This window comes from Hyaena hyaena, unplaced genomic scaffold (genome assembly GCF_003009895.1).
Source record: "Hyaena hyaena isolate Hyena2069 unplaced genomic scaffold, ASM300989v1 scaffold_297, whole genome shotgun sequence".
NCBI lineage: Eukaryota > Metazoa > Chordata > Mammalia > Carnivora > Hyaenidae > Hyaena > Hyaena hyaena.
Window position 1 is genome coordinate 1,910,138 of NW_024080929.1, and position 21,855 is coordinate 1,931,992.

General features: G+C 40.5%; 1 protein-coding gene across 9 annotated transcripts in view; it reads right to left on the minus strand.

The window, feature by feature from the left end:
* Positions 1–21,855, minus strand: part of PAK3 (p21 (RAC1) activated kinase 3) — a 139,781-nt gene that overhangs the window by 93,680 nt on the left and 24,246 nt on the right. For 6 of the 9 annotated variants that reach the window (XM_039247416.1, XM_039247414.1, XM_039247417.1 and 3 more), the window contains one exon: positions 17,823–18,024. In XM_039247416.1, coding sequence (XP_039103347.1) covers positions 17,823–17,997 — 175 coding nt within the window. In that variant the 5' untranslated portion in view covers positions 17,998–18,024. Of the gene's footprint in view, positions 1–17,822; positions 18,025–21,708; positions 21,768–21,855 lie in introns of all 9 variants that reach the window. The other 3 variants (XM_039247413.1, XM_039247412.1, XM_039247411.1) reach the window with 1 other exon arrangement.

The window sequence follows — 21,855 nt, forward strand, 5'->3', positions numbered from 1 at the left end:
GGAATATACAAATCTGACCACATTCCTGCCTTTAAGATTCTTAAATGGTTCCCCATTACCCATATGGTAAAAGTTCATGCTTATGAGAATGCTGCCCAAGGACCTCCAGGATCTGCTTCCAGCTCACCTCTCCATTATCTATTCTTGCCATAGACAAGACTATGCCACTGTCCCATACCCATGTCATGCTCCCCAAACTTCTGGATTTTTTATTACTGCCAAGACTTTCATACTAAGCTAAGGTCTGGAAAGTCTTATCTCTTACCATGATCCCTCTCCCTACCTCCTGCAATTTGGGTGGATAACTCCCATTAGTCCTTACTTTTCACTCTTGGGCTTCCTTTTCTTTGGAAAGTCTTGTCCTGTGTTCCCTCTCCAGACAAAGTTAAATGCCCTTCTCTTCAGGCTCCCACAGACCTGTCCAGGGCAAACTCTGAGCCTGGCATGTCTGAAACACTGGATTGTTATTTCTTCTTTACATACCTGTCTCTCTAGCTAAAATTTGAGACACTTGACAGCAGAGCCTATATTTTATTCATTCTCACACTCCCTAGCACCTGGCTTATGTCTGTACACTTAATGATTATCATATATGGAATATTCAGTTAATCCCACTAGACAGTCCTTATTATTATTGTCTAATTATTGTTCTTCTAAATAAGGAAAATGAGAGTGAGGTTCAACCACATACCTAAGGTTATACAGCTGGGAGGTGCCAGAGCCAGAGTTTGAACCAAGGTCCTATGTTTATAGAACATATGTTCTTAACAGCTACACTATTTACTATTCAGTAACATTTTTTAAAAAAACCCAACATTTTTGAGTCCTAATCTTCAGAAAATGTTTAGTATTGAATGGAGCTTAGATGAGATGAGGATTTTTTTGTCTTTTTCAGGAGCACTGATATGTATCTCCCCGAGAAAATTCTACTCAGCATTGGTTGTTTACATTAAGCTTCAGTTTAACCTGAATCTTGGGTTGATAAGACTCAGCTTAATCAGCTCTGGGTTGATATTTGCAGAGAGCAGAAGCCTAAATGAGTACCACTTTCTAAGTGTATCACCCATATTCTACTGGAATACAGAATGAAGGCCACATCATAAACAGCAAAGTGTTTGCCCCTGGGACCCTCTGGGTGCACATGAGTTCTCATTGCAGGGGCCAGTGAACCTCTCCAGAGTCTCTCATCCTGACATCTTTCTCCATTCCACTACCTTATAAAGAAAGAAAAGCCCCTCTAATAATCTATCATTTCCTATACACCCTACCCCAATCAGTATTCTGCATTTCCCCAGTGGCTATATCTTGCCCCATTACCAATCCCTCTACACCTTCAACCTCTCATTAAATGTTCTCTTTACTTCTTGCCTCCAGTTCCCAAAATTCACTGTGCATCTCTCTCATCTAAGAATCTTATGAGAGAGAGTGAAAGAGAAGAGGGAGAGACATCAGATCCTCACCCCCAGAGATTCAGATTCAGTTAGTCTGGGGCAGAACCCAGCACCTTTAATTTTTAAAGCTCTTCAGGTATTTCCATTAATCAACTGGGGTGAAGGGGTGATTGGTTGGCTCAGTCAGTTAAGCATCTGACTTCAGCTCAGGTCATGATCTCATCGTTCATGAGTTCAAGCCCCACATTGGGCTCTGCACTGACAGCATGGAGCCTGCAGCCTGCTTCAGATTCTGTGTCTCCCTCTCTCTCTGCCCTTCCCTGACTCGCGCTCTGTCTCTCTCTCAAAAATAAATAAGCATTAAAAAAAAGCAACTGGGGTGGAGAAAAACAATTTTAAATTCTACTCTCCAAGGGTACCACTTCCTCAGATAATTCTGATGGATGCTTCTCATTCTTCCCTATCCCAAGTCCTTAGGCCTGGAGAAATGGGGGAGGGCAGGGTTTCCCGCTTTTTCATTCCAACCTGTTTATCTGAGATCAGTACTTCTGCACTTGCCTACAAAACCCCTTCCATTGAGGTTATTGTCCTTTAGTGCTCTTCAACCAGGTCCCCTTATCCATTGAGGACTTGGGCTCCCAGTCTTCCTTCCTACCCTCAATACTATCATTGCTCTGTGAAACATGATATATAAGTGGACACATTTTCACACTTTATCCTTTTAACTCTTGGCCCCCGTCAATTCTAATGAATTTCACTCTCTTCAACTTCAATCTACTTCCATGGCCACCACTAACTCAGAACCTTGGTTGGGGTTCTCAACCAAGGCTGTTCATCAGAATAACCTGCAGAGTTCCATGGAAGACCAATGTCTAGGCCCCACCAGGACCTACTGTATCAGTATTTCTGGAGGTGGGAACTGGGCAAATGATTTTCTAAGCTTCATAAGAGCAGATGGAGTGGAGGAGCAAAGGTACTCCAGGCCTTTTCATTATCCAGAATTACCCTTTCTTTGAAACATTAAACCCTGTTATAGTAGCCTCTCATCCTTCTAGCCCTCTCTTTCCAGACCTTAATCGTATTTTACTTGTTCTTTCATCTCAACAAAGCCTGTAGTTTCTGGATCCCTCCATTTTTAGCCAAGTTCCTAGCTTTCTCCTGGCCTACACTGTTTTGTCCATCATTTAAAATTTAAGTTTATTTATTTGAGAGAAAGGGTGGGCATGAGTGGAGGGGGTGGGAAGAGACAGAGGAAGAGAGAGAATCCCAAGCAGGCTCCATGCTGTCAGTGCAGAGCCTGACATGGGATCATGAACTCATGAACCATGAGATCATGACCTGAGCCAAAATCAAGAGTCAGATGCTTAACTGACTGAGTCATCTAGGTACCCCTGGTTCATCATTTAAATTGCTCTTAAGCAACTGCCCTGGAAGCAGTGCCACCCTTTGACCCACTCTTGCAATTTTCTTGCAAAAACCTACTCTGATACAATCCACCCACGAAACCTCCACTTCTATACTAAGGCTGATGAGTTGTTGGAGGAAAAAAATTTGCACAGCCATGCATACTTTTTACAAAAGTCAGAGATCATTGTTTGGTCATTGATGGCATTTGACAATATTCTTCTTGCCTATTGCCAACTTCCTTTCCCACTCATTCTTACTGAATATTCCAGAATGTTTCCACTTTACTCAAACTTCTGCCTCACCCACCTCTCCCCCTTGACTTTCCACATATGAAATTCCTTCTGCTTCACTGAGAAAACTGGAGGCCATCAATTTGGAACTGCTCTGACTTCGTTTCCTCTCCCATTCCAGTTGGGTTGATCTCCATCAGTAACATGTTCTCAAGTCTCACTGGAAGCATGTCCCCTCTTGCCAAAGGTTTCTCTCTCTCACTTCTCCAAGGGTCTAACACCACTAATTATTGCCTATTATTCTTGTATCTTCAATCTCTCCCTCTCTACTGACACCCTATCTGACCTACAAGACCTACTGAGATCTATTTTGTCCTTAGAAATTAAAACCCTCTGCCACCTCACATCTTTCTCTACTGCCATAGTCTCTCAGTCTTTCCTTCTTTGGAATAAACTTCTTGAAAAGGCAATCTAGGCTACCTTAACCTGCACTCCCCAAACCACTGCAACAAGTCTCTGAGGTCTCAAATTAAATTTCCTCCTTGAAATTGCCCACTTTCTGGTCCTTACAACTGCTGACCTCTCAGGCAAAACTGACATTGCTGACCATGAAGTTCATGAGACTAATCCTTGTTGCCATCTTTTATACAATTCCTTTCCGAGAGCCTGTACCTACATTTCTGGGTCTTCCATTGACTCTAAACAGTAGTTCCCAGGAGGTGTCCCAGGTCCTCATCTCTTCGCACCAACATGCTTCACCTTTCAGTCACCTATCTACTTGTATGGTTTCCCATCTACACTAGTGACTCCCTGTATGTCTGTCCAGCCCAGACCTCTCTGCTGTACCCCGACCCTATGGGGTTGCATTTTGAACACCTCCATCTGGATACCTCCTAGACCCCTCACTCTAAATATTTTCAAAAGTGAACAAATTTTCTGCTGCCTTTTCCCATGTGAAACAAGAAATTACAACCCCTCCTGTGTTCCCTACCTCACCCTCTTCTAGCTTCTCATCATCTGCTTGGTTTCCTAGCTCTGTTAATGCTTCCTCCTGAATATTCTCTCTGCATTGTCCTCTTCCACTTTTACTGATACTGGCCCTTCGGTCAGGCACTGTCATTTTTCACCTACATAACTCCAAAAGCTTGATCTGTCTCCTTCCATCCCTCCACACAATCCATTCTTCTCCTGGGGCTAGAGTGAGATTTTGAAACACAAATCTGATACCGTTCCTCTACTTCAATACTTCCCCCTTTGCCTTCAAAATTGAATTCAAAGCCCTTAGCATGGTGTATATAAGCCCTACAAGATCCTATTCCAAACTACTTCCATGGCTCCATCTCCCACCCCTCTCTCCCCCTCAAATCAATGCACTAGCTATTCGAAACTACTTGTAGTTGAATTCATAGACCCTCAACTAACAATGTGTCATGCCTGTCTTCATAATGCTGCTCTTTCTATCTAGAATACAATCTATCCCTTACATGGCTAGTTCTATTCCTTCTTTAAGGCTCACCCTGGTTCAGTGGTCACTTACTCCAAGAAGACTTCTCTAACTTTCTCTCAGTCTTGAATAGATGCCCTTCCTCAGTGTTCACTTCTATATTGCACTTACCACACTAAACTGTAATCATTGACTGACTTGTTTGGGTCCGTCACTATGCCATCAGATCCTTAAAAGTAGGAACTGGGACTTATTCACCTCTGCATCCTAACATCTCTCTAACACAGTACCTGATTCAATAAATATTTGATGAATAAGCAAATGAATAAATCAATGAATGGATGAATAACCTTCATTATATGAAATGAGACCCAATATCTGGAGACAGGTCATGCCTATCTGCCATTATGTGTTCATGGATGAGGAGACAATAGCCTAGGTTCCCTAAAAATGCCTTGGGGTGGGAGGGTATGTTTTAACGTACTTGTTATAGTTGAAGATGATGGTGGCAGCAATGTTGCTGTTTTTCCTCAATAGTGGGGATGACTGCACTCATTCAGGCACACCTCTTGCCAGGTGCCACGTTGGGGTCAAAAGCATTTATTGGCAACACAATTGGGCAAGGTTCAAGGTATAGCAAAGCACCCAATTCTTCCCCAGATGAAATCCCTGGATGGTGCTATGCCTGCCTTCTCAAAGTGTTTTAGGAGACTGTCACCTGAATCTTCCTTGTTGTAGAAATTCCACTTGTGCCCTTCCTCTAAAATTCCTGGAAGTTTTTTGTTGGGCCTTCTCATTGGATGATATCATATGATCACATCCAGAATTACAGTTTAGAGCACTTTCTAGTTCCTTGAAAACAGAGCATGCAGGAAAAGAAAGGGAATGACAGAGAACAAACATGGACAAATGCTTTCCTACATAAGTGTAGCCTAAGAGCACAGAAGAATGATAATTTTTTTTTTAAAAGCAATAGAGAGCATGCAAAGTTATGGTATATGGCATAATAAAAAGTGACATTTAAAGCCATATTAAGGGAGCCTGAGTGGCTCAGTTGGTTGAGCATAGGACTTCAGCTCAGGTCATGATCTTGCAATTCGTGGGTTTAAGCCCCACATTTAGCTTGCTGCTGTCACTGTGGAGCCTGCTCCGGATCCTCTGTCTCTCTCTTTCTCTGTCCCTCCCCTGTTCTCTCTCTTTATCAAAAATAAACATTAAAAGTATAAAGCCACATTAATACAGAAAACTAAAAGTAAACTAATATTAGTAAACTAGTAAATTAATTTAGTAAACTAATTTACTAAAAGTAAAATATTATGTAAAACACAGAAATAATCTTTCCAAAGGGGAAAAAACCCCACAGCACACATTTCACAACTTTGTCTCTTAGGAACCACTCTGTCCTGCTATTCTCTCAGTTCCCTTTTCCTTTGAAAGCGTACACAGAATTGTGGATTAGTGTAGTGACAGACTGTGCTAGGCAGCTCATTAGGAACTTAAGTAACATTCTAAACTTGTAGTCTGATTGGGGAAATAAACTTGGCAAATTAGAAATAGCAACCAATACTACCAGACCAAAGAAACTTACGTGGTGTGGTTCAGTCAGTTAAGTGTCTGACCCTTGGTTTTGGCTCAGGTTATGATCTCATGGTTGGTGAGATTTAGCCCTGCATTGGATTCTGCACTGACAGTGTGGAACCTGCTTGGGATTTTCTCTCCCTCTCTCTCTGCCCCTTCCTCACTTACTCACTCTCTCTCAAAAAAGAAAAAATAAACATTAAAAAAAGAAACTTAGGTGCTAGTTGAAAAGATAGAGTATAAATGCTGTAGCCTATCAAGAAAGGACAAAAGTCTGTGGTGGACAGTGAGGCTTACTGGAATAGGTAGGACTTGAGAGATGGTCTTAAAGAATGCATAGGCAGGAAAGAGTAAGACGCCTAAAATAGAAAAAAAAAAAAAAAAAAAACCAAAACCCAGGAGAATCAAAGCTGGCACATAGGAACATATAAAGCATATTGATGAGGACTTGAGAAGCCAGAAGGGTAAATAGATAGGGTATGGAAAGCAGGAAGGAAGATGAAATTAGAGATGGTAATAAAGAATGTGCTAGAAAAGGTTTTTGAACAGGTGGATGATACAATAGAGAAGGTACATAGCCAGGAGCTATGCACTGCTAGGTACACAAGGCATGGTAGGAAGGATTCAAAATGGTAGCTTATTTCACACAGGCTGAGGATAAAAATGTAGGGTGGGTATGGAATGGGGAGAACCTATCTGCTACTCCATCTGTTGCCTCTAAGATCACCTACTAGGCATTTTCTAGAAACTGTGTGATTTCTGCAACTACATGGGAAGTTACAATCCAGGGGAAAGGACAGGAAGAAAAGCTTGTCTTCTATGCAGTGTCCCCCACAACACTCAGCACAGAGCTAGGCACATAAAAGTCAGACACAGGTCAGGGTGCCTGGGTGGCTCAGTCAGTTGGGTGTTCGACTTCAGCTCAGGTCATGATCTCATGGTTCGTGAGTTCAAGCCCCACATCGGGCTCTGTGCTGACAGCTCAGAGCCTGGAGCCTGCTTTGGATTCTGTATTTCCCTCTCTCTCCGACCCTCCCCAGCTCACACTCTGTCTCTTTCTCAAAAATGAATAAACAAAAAAATTTAAGAAAAATAAATTTAAAAAATTTAAGATACAGATCTTTCCTGAGTGAAGTACACAAATGAATTATGAAAACTGCTCCAGGAAGACCAATATTAATGTCCAATTCTGTTCTATCTCATTTTTCTGTTAAACTAGCTAGTAAACAAGATCTGTATTTAAAGTCAGCATGCAGCCCAGATTTATGCATTGGCTGGTTGCGCGTCTCTATCCTGTGATTTTCCACAAGGCCTTTTGAGATAAAGGAGGCCTAATAAAATATTTTGCGAGGAGGCTTGCACTGAAGTTGCTGGGGTTGGAGCTCTCCTGGGAGTGACCCTCATCCCACAACCGTTGCTTAGCTTGACACTAGAAACCCTTCTCTCTCTGCTCTTTGACCCATTCCCCCTGCCCAGGTACAACCTGTACTCAAGTGTTTTGCATTCCTGAAGCCAAAAAACCTGTGCAGACATAGAAGCCATTTCTGGCAGGGGCTGAGTTAGAGATCTGTCATACTAAAATGCTTACTTGTCATCTCTGTATTCCTGGCTTTGCTCTCAGAGAGCCATGTTAAGAGGACATAGAAGTATTTTTAAAGGGCTCTACAACTTCTAGGGGCAACAGCCTTTACTTTCCCTAATAGACTATCCTTAGTGATTTGGTCACGCTTTAGCTGGGTGATAGGTGTTTTCTTTGGTCCATTAACTTCTCTAATTCACTAAGAGGCAGCTAGTCAATGCCTCACAAAGATCATTTACAGAATGCTGCCCTTGTGGCCTTTAAGAATTAAAATATCTTAGTGTCTACTTAACAGGAAAGTAAATTAGGTATTGGGGTTGTTTTAATTCAAGAGAAAAAAACAATGCCATTCTGCTCCATCCTCTGATTTGTGGGTCACAGCACACACTGTGCAACAACTCCCCAGAAGGAAACTTTCTGAAACCTTACACTTCGGTAACAATAAGTATTCCAGAGCAGTTCTGGGATACAATTCTTCCTATGGCAACAGCAGCCCTGCAGGTGGTGTCCAAGAGAGCAATAGTCCCAGAGGGACTGGTATCTGTAAGATGGTTCTTATCCCTGGCACTCTGCTCTATAAACACATATGGTTTGGGGGCATATTTTGAGAGGGGATCTGCGATTATTTATTAGTTTCATGAAATGTGCACGTCTCCTTACCCATGGGAGAAAATGATTCTTTAGTTTTCCTCTCTTTACTTTTCCTTTGGTAGAATGTCATTTGTGGGTCTTCAAATTTAGTTTTCCCATTGGAACTACTTGAAAGTACTATGTGGTAACGACAATGGAAAGTTAGGCACAGAAATAGATTTTATTCTTGGCTCCAAGTATTTAAAGAAATTGACAGCACAAGGTGGTAAAAGATTTAAAAAGAGGTTCTATGTAACAGATGTATTTTTGGCTTAAACCTAGCATCCTGGGCAAAATATATACTGATTCTGTGCAGAAAAGGAAAAAAAGGTGTCTATTAAATGAGGAAAAAAGACCCAACTCTTTAAATACTGGATTATAAACGAATCTAAGAGAAGGCATGAGAGGTGACTCTTGTGTTCTATTTTAATATAGTTCTTTAATCATTTAATTGTAAAAGCATCAGTTATTATTTTTGTAATAGAAAAATACTTAAACGCTCCCAGAATAACAGTGGACTCAGGGAAAAGTAATAATTTTTTTTTTTTTTTTTACAAAAGCTGTTACTTTTGGCTAGCAAGTCAGACTCTCAGGAGTAACTCGTCAAGACAAAAAGGTAAGACTACTGTTGTGACTGCAGATTGAGAAAGTGGGTTGGATTCACCTGGGCTTCACTCACATGTAAAAATTCCATTTTGTGCCTATTCCATTGGCTAAGACCTTATTTTCGAAGCAAGTTAGGGAACTCCCATTTTATGATAAGCAGTATCATGTTCAACCACCATTGGATTAGGAGTTGGGGACGATCCAAGTTACAATGCCTTGCTTTGTAAATTCATAGTGGGGTAATTCTAAGGAAGTCATGTAACTTCAGAGTCTCTAACTTTGTGCCTTCCTCTATATAATCCGGGATAGTCCTTGCTTTCATCATAAGAGATCTGAAGGAGGTAACTGGTATGAAAGCCCTGTTAACACAATAATATCCCTAGAACTACTGTCCCAAACACATCATCTCATTAGCAATATACTCAAGTAACAGGGTGACTCTGTTACTTGTAATGGAGTTACTTGTTTTGTTACTGGAGAACAAAGTAATCTGCCACTTGTCACCCAGCACTTCCACCGTGTGGGCGATGTCCTTGAATACAGAACTACCAAGAAAGAAGGTTAAACTGGCCTGTTTTAAATATTTACTGCTCTTATAATCTTTTATGAGATTAGCAAATCCCAGGAGTAGAGAGGTGGGAAGGCCCAGGGTTGAGGGCTCATTCTCCTCCTTCAGGTAAAGCCTGCTAGAGTCCTGGTAGAGGAACCTAGAAAATTTCACCCTTGGTCATTCACAGTATTTAATATCTGGAATTTCTTTATGCCTGGTTCATTCCCTCTGTGGAAACAGTAAGTCCGTTTTCTCCTGCCAGGTCTTTGGTGGCTATGGAAAACAGTATGTACTCTCCATAAATCAGCAGCCTTTAATGTACATATAAAAACTTCAAAGTGGCACCTTATTCTGCAAGAGCAGCTACAACTTAATTCATAAGTTGGGTGTTCCATGAGAATGATGGGGGAAAGAAAATGATGGTCCCATGGGAGCCCTTCTAGTGACCTCCACTCACACACAGACAGCCATCACCTTCAGTGTTATCATCTTCAGAACCATTCAGCAACAGTGATCATTCTGGCAAATCGTCAGGACTCTTACCAATCTCCTTCCAGGCAACATACCCTTGTATTTACACCCAGTTCACACATGCAACGATTTCAGTGGAAAATGTTTGAAGACAAAAAAAAAACAAATATGAGGCATTGTCCGAAACCAGACACTCCTGATTGTGTGGATAGTTACATAGGGCACAAGTTTGAGAGAGGGGGAAATAAAAAAGGCTTCATTTGCTTTAAGGAGGGAAGTAGCCTCATATGCCTCAGCTAGTGTTAGTTTTCCTCTCTTTTCAATAATTTGTTTTAATGTTTGATACAACTGTCTTCTTTCTTCCTCTCTTCTCATCTATCCCCAGGATCCTCTCTATCCCCAACCTCCCCCTCACATATTACTTCCTCTCTCAATTTATATCTCTCTGTTGTTTCTTTCCTTTTGTGTATCTATCTCCCAATCCAGCATTCCATACTTGAATTTGACCATCTGCTCATTTTAGTGGGCCAGCATATTTGTACTCAATTTCCCTGTTTATTGGCCTTGATGTAGAAGCACAGGCTCTAGTAGATAGAGGGCATCATTATCCTACCTTCTTACCATTTAAACCATGGGGCACTTCTAGGAGTAAAGGAGGCTCTTCTCCTGGGGCATAGCACTGACCTTGGAGGACAAGCAAGATGCCACGTCCTTCAGGCTTCCCAAAGAGCAGGGCAGTGGTCTTCCAAGAGCACTCTGCTGAGCGGTATGGTTTACATTTGGAGACTCAAGAAGAATGTAAATACCATTCAGGAAGTAGCAGTCTCTGACATCTGGCTTTCTGATAACAGGGCCTTCTATTAATTGGGCCTCCCACCAGCAATGATAAGAATCTTGAATTACTGCAAGATCCCAATGGGTCTCCAGCATCACTGAAGAAAGACTGCATGCTGTTCCATCTAGGTATCACACTATTTTTTATTTGCATGAATTGGATTAAAGTTAGTGGTGGCATTGACCAGAACATCTGATAACATGACCATAAAGGATAAGCTGAGAATATTCTTTAATATAATCGTTGCACAGTAAAGCTTCTTGTGTAGTGTATAGAGAAGATGGCATACTCTAGGAGTCAAAACAGTATATATGCAATACAATAACAACACTATCTGGCGTTTTAAGAACTTTTTCACATATATGAACACACTCATTTAGAGCCTTGACTTTCTAACATAAGCAATATTTTAGCAAGTATATACACCAAATATTTTCTAACCCACAAAATACCCAAATCAAATGTTAGCACATCTCTGTTGTCAAGAATATTTTCTTACCACCATTTCTTTAAAAAAAAAAAAAAAACACGAAAAAGTTTTCTTTCCTTCTGAGTGATGATTAAGAAAAATAGTCCCCTTTTCTGAAATTCAGATAGGTTTCTAAGTGCACTGCCATCTTAAGGAAAAATGAAAGCCACTGCTGGCTTTTGGATGCCAAGAGCCTAGTTGACCACATAGTCCCTTCATCCTGTTGCAAGGAAGTGTGATGGAACAGAAAAAGCACAGGGTTTGGAGTCAGAGAGACCTGGTAGACTCCTGACTTCCCTCACTTGCTATGTGATTCTCAGCTGTCTACTTAAATGCCTTGAACTTAAACTACCTCATCTGTGAGAAGGGGATAATACAGAGTGGCTGTTAAAGATTAAAAGACTCAATCTGTGTAAAGTGTCTGGCCCACGGTCTGGCACCCAGGAACCGGTCAGTAAATGGTAGATTACTTCTTATTTGCCTTGACTTGATTTGTATACAACTATCCCCTGATGCTCCTCCAGGGAGAGGGGCCCAGGCTCACCAGCTCCCAAATTTCTCTGGGTTCCCCACAAACCAAGCACATATAAACTGTACTCTCTAAAGGCACAGTCCTTCACACAGTGTGGCATGTCCCCTGAAACACACTTTATGCTCAGGTGCAGGGCGAGACACAAGAGAAAGCAAGCTTCAGAAGACACACACATCATACAGAACAGGTCACCTCAAAATGCAGTCTCACTGGCCTCTTCCCACATGTTCCTCCAAGCTGCAGGTCCTTAACATTTATTATTTTTAGAGGCACTATGCCATTGTTCAGAGTCCTGAGTGATTCATTTGCCTCGTTGCATGTGCCCTACTGGTTTATTTATTTGTGTATTCTTTATATGTGTATTTATTCATCCATGTATTTACTCCCCTCCTTACTCCAAATTGGATTTAAGGTGGCTTACAAGAATATACACAATATGATAGCATAAATCCAAAGTAGATAAGAAAGTAAAAGGAAAAGAAAAAGACAGGCATAAAATGGAGCCCGGAAGAAAGCTAGTGCAAAGTGCGTACATACCATAGAGTCCCATTACAAGTGCTATGCGTGGGCCACACATTTGGCTGCAGGCCTTCTAGCAGCCAAGAAAAGAGAGACCTGATCAGTCTCACACTTCACAGGGTCCATAAAGATCAAACCACTCGTTCGGGATGTCCTCTTCCTGCTCTACATTCTGAAAATCTCTCTATAGGAAAGTATAATAGAATGGTGGCAAAGTGTCTCCCCTAATTTGCTCTTAACACCAAGATTCAGCTGCTGGGACAGTCTCCATCAAAGATATATCCTCAATCTTGAAATTACATCTACTGCCTCTTACCTATCTTCTATCTGTCTCTTGAGGTTCCATTTGGCCAATGAAATGCAGCTATTAAAGAGACTTCTTAAGCAAAAACCTCTGCTGCCACCAAAATATTTTCATTTAACCAGAGATAGACAATGTGACATTATTTATAACAAAAATTTGGAAAGGACCTCAAATATCCACAGAATGAAATAAACCACTATATGGTGACACCACTATATGATGAAATATTATACACCATCAAAAATGTATTTATCAAACTTCTTAAAAATACAGGAAAATATTCATGTTAAAAATTTTAAGCACATCTTAAGTAAAAAGATATAAAACTGTGCACATTGGGATTTCAATTAGTAAAAAACTGTATAAAAGGATGTGTGTGTGTGTGTGTGTGTGTGTGTGTGTGTGTGTGTGTACTATCTCCACAAAAAAAAGTCTGGAAAGAAAGCCACTAAAACATTAACTTTGTTTCTGAGATTTGTGAATAGGGGTGACTTTTATCTTTTCTGTCTGCTTTAGTTCCTGTTTTTTTGATACCAATAAACAAGTTCTGTATGATGATGAGGAGGAGGAATAGGAGGAAAAATATCGAACCAGATGGTTATTATTTTTAGCTTGTAAAATTATGGGCAATTTTAATTTTCTTTAAGTTTTCTATAATCAGCAAATAAATTCTAGTTAAGGACAAAGACACTTCAAAAAAAGAAACAAGATTTCTAAAAATCTAATTATTTGGGGCTGTTTTGTTAAGGGCCAAAATGATACGAATGTAGTAACACCTCACAATTATTTAGCACTTTTTCATTTTAGCAGCACTCTGATATTTAGAATTACTTTGGACTACCAAAAATATCTTTTGAGGTAGCCCAGGTATCACTCTCTGCATTTAACAGATGATGAGACTCAGTGACTGGCCCAAAGTCACAATAATCAGTGGCAGAGGTGGACTCAAACCCAAGTTTGTTAGAACCCCAAGTTCAGTGCTCTTCCCATTCATGAAGACTGACTGTGATATAACCCAAGCAGTCACCTAGAGGCATGAACATGAAAACAGTGACCCTTCCTTACCTATGAGGGTCAAGGTCCCGAACAACCCCCAAGGGAATAGTGTTCAGCTAAAGAAAGTATGATTTTAGGAGATTTCAAAAACAAAGGGCAAGGGAAGTGAGGTCCCATGCAAACTTCTAAAATCCCTCATGAATGATTTTTTGCACAGTAAAACAAAAATAACAACAAAAATTACGTGAAAAGAATAATGAGAGTTTACATGGCTTAAATGAGTCTAAATGATGGGTATAGGTTCTACAGTGTCTCCATTGAGATCCTAGGATGATTTCCACAGGTGATGAGAATGTATCACTCATTAAAACAGTGGAAAATGAGGGAAACAGTGGAGGGATGAATGGAGATGAGCTGCTAATTCAAATCATGGCTCTTCATGTTCTCATAGTCATTGAAATCCAATCCGGAAATTAGAACAACTGGCTTGTGCTTTTACTGTTATCAAGCAAAAAAGTGAATTTACGTGGTAAAACTTAATGATTGGCTTCTTTTCTGAACATTCTGTCTCCTCTTTTCTGAAGATACTTTAGAACTTCTGTACATAGTTCAAATTAAATTGTTTAAACTTTGTCCAAAAGCAGCTTACACAGTGTCTGGCACCGACACCTGAATGGCACTCCTTTATGATTTAGGCTCTTCTGAGGGTACTTTCTTCCTAATACAGTAATGTAAAAAGATTCTTAGTACCTCTTTATAGAGTTCAATGAAATCATCCAAAATTTGTCTTAAGGCAGCTTAGCAACTCTCGAGCAATAGTACTAAATGGTCCTCCTTGATGATTAAAGTCCTGCTAAAGATGATTTCTGTCCAATTGATTGTTTGAAGGCATCACAGCACTTCTTTACAGAGTTCTGCTATATCACTCAGGCTTTGAACAGGTTAAAGTTTGACATGTAAAGGTATCAATTTGCACTATTTTCTTGGGAGAAGGTTTTAATCTTATTCTAAAAAATTAGAATAGGCACCTAAGTGGCTCAGTCGATTAAGCATCTGTCTCTTGATTTCAGCCCAGGTCATGATCTTTCATTATGGTTCATGAGATCAAGCCCCGCAGCAGTCTTGTGCTGACAGCATGGAGCCTGCTTGGGATTCTCTCTACCCCTCCCCATCTCGTGCTCTATCTTTCCCTCTCAAAATAAATACACATTAAAAAAATAAAATAAATTTGCACGAGTTGTATATAACTGTATTTGTCTCCAGTCCTACAGTTGTCTAATTATCTTTGTCATCACTTATGATAATCACCTCTGGAGTACTGGAAGTTTCCTGAGAGTCATCCTCTAGTAGCATCACATCACTTGAATTAATATCAACAGGTTCAGATTCAACTTCATCCAGAGTGCTCCTGTACCAAATGCTCATTCTCAACTATAGGTTCTTCTTGATCCAAAGATACTTTGTCTTGGGGTGCCTGGGTGGTTCAGTCAGTAAAGTGTCCGACTTCGGCTCAGGTCATGATCTCACGGTTCATGGGTTTGAGCCCCGTGTCGGACTCTGTGCTGACAGCTAGCTTAGAGCCTGGATCCTGTTTCAGATTCTGTGTCTCCCTCTTTCTCTGACCCTCCCCTGCTCAGCTACCTCTCTCTCTCTCACAGAAATAAATAAAACATTTTAAAAATAAAAAAGAAATCAAAGATACTTTGTCTTCAGGACAGATCACTGAAAGGCATGCCACCATCTCTAGCCAAATCTTTTGTCAGCTTGCATTAATGACATGCTCTGTTGAACTATCTATTGGTTCTTTTAGTAAGAAAACTGTATTAGTGAGGTGCCTGGGTGGCTCAGTCAGTTAAGCATCCGATCCTTAATTTTGGCTCAGGTCATGATCACAATCAAGCCCTGAGTGAGATCGAGCCCTAAGCAGACAGCATGGAGTATGCTTGGGATTCTCTCTTTCACCCTCCTGCACTCACATTCTCTCTTAAAAATAAATAAATAAACTTAAAAAAAAGAATATAAGTGCCCTTTGTTGGGATGAGCACTGGGTGTTATATGGAAACCAACTTGACAATAAACTATTTAAGAAAAAAAACAGAAATCAGTTTACTAAGTATGTGTACCACATTTTCATTTTTGTAAAACAAAATATAATAAAGATATATGTCAATAGTGGTTGAAAAAATAAAAACTTTTCAGGTCTAAAAAAAAAAAGGAATACAGCATTAGTGATAGTGTTGGAATTCCATGGGATAGGATCTTCAGACAGAGGAATCTTTGTGACATTTTGAACAAAATTATACATTAGTTCGGTATAAGTCTTCTTGAATAGCTGGGTCACTGATCTATGAGCTCAAGGACCTGAAACGTGCAGCTCTTTATAAAGACAACCTTGGGGCACCTGGGTGGCTCAGTCAGGTAAGTGTCTGACTCTTGGTTTCAGCTGAGGTCATGATCTCACAGTTTGTGGGTTCAAGCCCACATCGGGCTGTGCTGACAGTGAGGGGCCTGCTTGCGATTCTCTCTCTCCCTCTGCTCTCTCCCCCTACTCACATGAGGTCTTTCTCAAAAAAATAAAAATAAAGACAACCTTAACATTAAGGTGCACACTAGCAAATGCATCTGAGATTTCAAAACAACTGAGAGAAATCAGCAGGACTTTGAATTCCAGATTGTTTTTTCTCTTTAGTCTTGAACTTCCACGAGAAAGCATTGTTCAAACCATTCCTTAAGGAGAGGAGTTATACATGCTTTTCTGTTGGTGTGCCAGTACACCAGAAACTTGGCTTGGGTTTTTTTCATCTGATAAGATTTGGGCATAGTTTTGTGTCAAGCAGTAGTGGTTTCACCATGAGGTCACCCCAAGTACTGGCAAAAAACAAAGACATCAGGCTCTCTGATTTTACTGACCTTACGTTGGCATCACTTGGTTCTTGCTCTCCAAAAGGGCAAGTAGGATTATTCAAAGGCTTCCAAGGCATGGAAGCCTCAACAGCACTGCAGGTTTGGGCAGGCACATAATCTCCTTCTTCGGTTACCTCCTGTGGTTGTGGTGGATACAACACAGGAGGTGCAGGGTCTGATGGTTCCTTCTTTGGCACCACTGTGACATAAGACTTGGTCTCCAGGTCACAGTGTACCAGAAGTTTCTCAAACCATTACTTGCTCCCAGCAGGACTTTTTTTCTGGGCCCACTTCAGTGTCTGAAAACATGTCTTTTGAAATCCCTTGTGAATTTTCACAGATCCCTTGCACAGAAAGTGCTTCATTGTTCTTTTGCTGGTCTTCAGTGTAGGGATTTAACATTTCTGTCCTTTCCATCCTTGAGTCAGCATGCATAAAGCACCTCTTAAGTGACTTGGGTGTCCAAGAGACAATCCTGGCCATAATATGAGTTTTGGCTTTCCTTACAGTACGAATCATGGACTCATTCACACCATGTAAGTGGCACGTGACACTATTTGTTTTACCTTGAAGGAGTAGATAGTGGATGTCCCTTTTCTTTTCTAAAGACACCACCCTTCTTGCCTTTTTGTTGTCTTGCTGGGGTAGTTGTACTTGTTTCACTCTCTTCCACCTCAATAGCTGCATTTATAGAAGGCATGTTTAAGTTTATGCTAATTAATGCAACCTGACAACTATCTACTAGAGATTCTATAGTGCTTATTACAGATGGTTTTATGAACGACACATGGATTAATGTCAATATGGTGTTGTGATGCTCAGTGCAAATAGGGCTGATCGTGGAGGGAACAAGTGGCAGAAGACTGAGAGAGGAAACAAATGGCTCAGAAGTTTCTTCCCACCTTAGGATACAGTCAGAAAGACCATCATGTGGCAAGTTGGACTGACTCCCACATACTCAATTCAGAATTTTCATAGTTGTCATGAAGGTATACAGAAGTAAATCCACCCATACTCAAATTTCCAATAAGGACATCTTCCAGTTAGAAAAGGATTACTGTTAAATTCCCCTCTAAATTATCAGAAAGAAAGGCGCTGTTCATATAGTCAAGACACTACTGCACTTATGATTTCCCTTGGCTTAATGCTATGAATTCAATTTTATGTGTAAGGCAAACACAGTAGAAGTGTATTTTCTGTCAACCCACAGTAAGTCAACCAAACATTATCCTGACAAAAGGCAACCTCTGAAGATGTAGATGTAAAGGCCAGGTAGGCCCTGAACAGCCAACACTTAAGAAATGTCTACCCAACAAAGAAAGTGACAAGGAAAACATAAACTAGCCCCTTTTCAATGCCCGGCCACTGATACTTTACTTTTATCCCCTCCTCCTGGGAAGATAGAGCGAAGCCTGGCTTTCTTATTCTTCTCTTCAGGGGCCATGGGAAGTGGTTTGGAGCTGTGGTTGAGTGCCGAGGAATCCCGGTTGTTACTATTCATTCTCAGTGGGGGAGCTGGGGGTTTCTCTTCATTATCCAGACTGTCAGACATTTTCAGTTACCACTGATAGCACAGCTCCTAAAGAACAGGAGAAAACAGGAATTAAGAAAGAAGAGGCCTAAAAATCCCATCTGGTAAAATAGGGGCTCTAACATCTCAGACACAGAAGCATTGGTCTCATAGCTGTCTCCAGTTCTGTGGTTTTTGTGATGACTGTTTTCAGAGGTTTCTTTTCTAGAGTGGAGGGATCTGCCTCCTGAAAGACCAATGATGCAATTTCCCAGAGAGGAAAGTGAAGGCAATAATTAATGGCTTTTCAAGATGTAGACACAAACACATAAAGTCCCTTCCTTTTCTTAAAAATGAAACTCTATTTTCTGCTGTCTACTCATAACCTTTCAATGAACAAATTATGACCTTCTTTAAAAATTCTACCCAGGAAGCCTGGGTGTCTCAGTGTGTTAGGCCTCTGACTTCAGTTCAGGTCATGATCTCATGGTCTGTGAGTTTGAGCCCCACATCCAGCTCTGTGCTGACAGCTCAGAGCCTGGAGCCAGCTTTGGATTCTCTATCTCTTCCTGCCCCTCTCCTGATCATGCTATGTGTCTGTCTGTCTGTCTCTCTCTCTCTTTCAGAAATAAATAAGTATTAAAAACAAGTTAAAAAAATTCTACCCTGACTTTTGTGATGGTCAGGAAGCACAACCTCCTCAAAGTCTGGAGCTGACATGGGTTTGACTGTTGATTTTTAATGACGCGTTAGCTACTTTGACATTGGGATGCCACTGGCATTGGATTCTTACCTGCATGTACAGGGCTTACAAAACACACTCTACTATGTTATGTGAAAGAACTGGGATGCAATCTAGTAGACCTGACAGTTTCAGCAGAGTTTGGGTGTAGTGAATGGGGAAACAACGCTGCATTTTCAGGTAGCGGGCAGAAGATAAAGCTGAGCCAAATGTCACCATGAGCAAAGAGAAGCTAGCTCCAAGAAGAGGACCACTTCCTGAGGAGCCATCATAACCTTACCCCTGGTCATGCTTTATGTCCTAAAACAGGGAATGAGGGAGTTTGCCTTGGTAAGAGGGCTGTTAAGAGCCGATCTGGGTTTTAGCAACTTACCTGCTCTCAATGTCATTACTTGTTAGTATCTTGTGCTTAGAGCAGAATACATTCAGGTTTCATCCCACTGGGGATGAAAGTAGTAAAAAGTAAAGTAGACTGGAAAAGCATGGACTCCCTAAGGAAACATTTCTTCTTCTGACTGTTTTCCTATTCTAATTCAAGTCCCTCCACTAGCGACCCAAAGAAACACTTGCCATCTCAAATCACGTGTTAAGAGTGTCTTCCAAGTGAATCTCCAGTTTGAATACAGGGAAAATCAAATCCCATTGCAACAAAATCTGCGTAAATTCATCAAGTGTTAACTGGCACTAATTTAGGAACATAAGAACTCTCCAAAAGCAATTTAGCAGATCACTTTCTTCCAACAACATTTACTATAAACCAACTTAAGTACAATAACAACAACAAGGGTCTCCTCATTATCTGCTATAAAGAGAAATAAGCTATCATAATTATTTTATTAAAAAAATTTTTAATGTTTTATTTATTTCTGAGAGAGAGAGAGAGAGGCAGTGTGAGCAGGGGAGGGTCAGAGAGAGAGGGAGACACAGAATCTGAAGCAGGCTCCAGGCTCTGAGCTGGCTGTCAGCACAGAGCCTGATGCGGGACTCAAAGCCCCGAACCATGAGATCATATCATAATTATTTTATACCTTAGTAGTTACAACATGCATCTTATTTTCGGTAATGAACTGTTACATCGTGTTATGTGGAAAATTTTACATATCTTACTATGTCCTAAATTTTCTCCAATTTAAGCATTTAAGAATAGGTGAGTACCAATTAATATTTTCTCCAGCTGCACAGGTAACTACCAGCTAACAATAACTGACTTGATCTTTATTTGGACAAGAAATCTCTTTTCTTTGCCTAAGTGTCACGTCTTGCATTATCTTCATGAATTTGATTGGTTCTGTAATTTTGCAGCAATCATGATCAGGAAAATACTCAGTAATAAGCATTTGGTCACCACCACCAACTTGATTAACCTGGCATTTTCCTAAATAGGTGAAACCACAGCACAAGATAAAATAAATAACTGTGATATCAAGGATAAAGCATATTCATAGACACTACTGGTACTAGTACATATTTTGACTAGTATATGAAACCCATGCTGATGGGTCTGCATTGACTCTTGCATTTTAAATTTGACCCTTCTAGGGGCGCCTGGGTGGTTCAGTCAGTTAAGCATCCGACTGTGGCTCAGGTCATGATCTTGCAGTTTGTAGGTTAGAGCCTCATGTCAGGCTCAGAGCCTGGGGCCTGCTTCCTATTCTGTACCTTTCCCCCCCCTCCCCAAGCCTCTGCCTCTCCCCTGCTCATGCTCTGTCTCTATCTCTCAAAAATAAACATTAAAAATTGCTTTTAATTTGACACTTCTAAATTCACTGTACCTTCAGAAGAAAAGTGAGTTTAAGACTGACTTCACCAGTGGCATTATTCTGTACTGGACAGGTTCATGGTTTTAATTTAGTCACTGAGAAGAAGTTGCCACCAGGAAAAGGCACTATTTTTTTTGTGTTTTTTTTTTTCTGTTTTACTTTTTGAGGCTTCAAAATAATGCCTGGACATGGATGGGGTGATTATTACATAAAGCTCAGATAAACAAACTACAGCTTAGTAAAAAAAAAAAAAACAAACAACACACACACACACACACAAACAAAAACAAAACAAAACAAAATAAAAACACATTTTTTGAAAGCCACTGCAAAAAACAAACAAACAAACAAACAGAAAACCCCAAACTCTGAGGATTTAAATAGAAATACCTAGAAGGTAGGTTTCTGAAAAATGTATCTCACAGAGAGAGAAAGATAAAGAGAGAGAGCTGGATGATATATATATTCTGATGACATATTCCATAACTTAAGATGATGGAAGTTAGAGAAACAGGCATGGCTTCTTTAATATGATATACAAAGCTGACCTTACATAATAAGGCAAGTAAGAGTCTGGGCCAGTCAGGGTTCTAGTACACCTACGTAATTCAAAAAATACTAGGCTCCTTTGTTCTTGATATTTAGGTGTGGCTAAAGGAGTGGTGTTTTGTGTTCCTAATTACTCTCTCTGGCTAGAGACTCAAAAGGTAGGTGCCCTGCTTCTTCAAGCTGCCTGATTACTCTGACCTTATTTGACCAGGTATATTTCAAGCTGGGGAAAGAAGAGGTACTTGGGATAGAAAACTCCAACTATGCTCCCCTAGAATACACTAGATATCCCTGACCAAAATTTCACCACTACATACTGGCTGTGGTTTACAACACAGGCATTGTGCAAAGGACCCAGTTTATATGGCACACCTTTATGTTGCACAGCAAACTGGTATTGTTTTAACTCTATTCAACTCAGCCAGGGACTGTAAGAGGAACTGGAATACGCCTTCACACAGATGGACAAGAAGTAGAAGAATCTGTGTCCAGTTTTACTCTAGAAACACCAAGTATGAAGCCAATAACCTTTTGGTTTTACTTAGACATTTCAGATTTGGTTTTGCTTGAATTGTCCTGAAATTACTTCAGTTCTTTATTACCTTTTCCAAGGCAAACAAATCTTCATCTTCTAATTATTCCAGAGAATTGTGAGTTGGTGACAAAAGAATAGCGCACAGGCTCTTGTTATCTTTAACTCACCTTCAAAGCAAGTGTTTCGAAGCATGGTTTTAGAAGACCGATGGCGAAAGGGTATGGACCTGTAAGGAAGCTTTGCTGTTAATATGTTTGTTTCCCAAGTGGGAAGTGTCTCCAATTATTCTGCAGACGTAGAAGAATGGGGGGTTC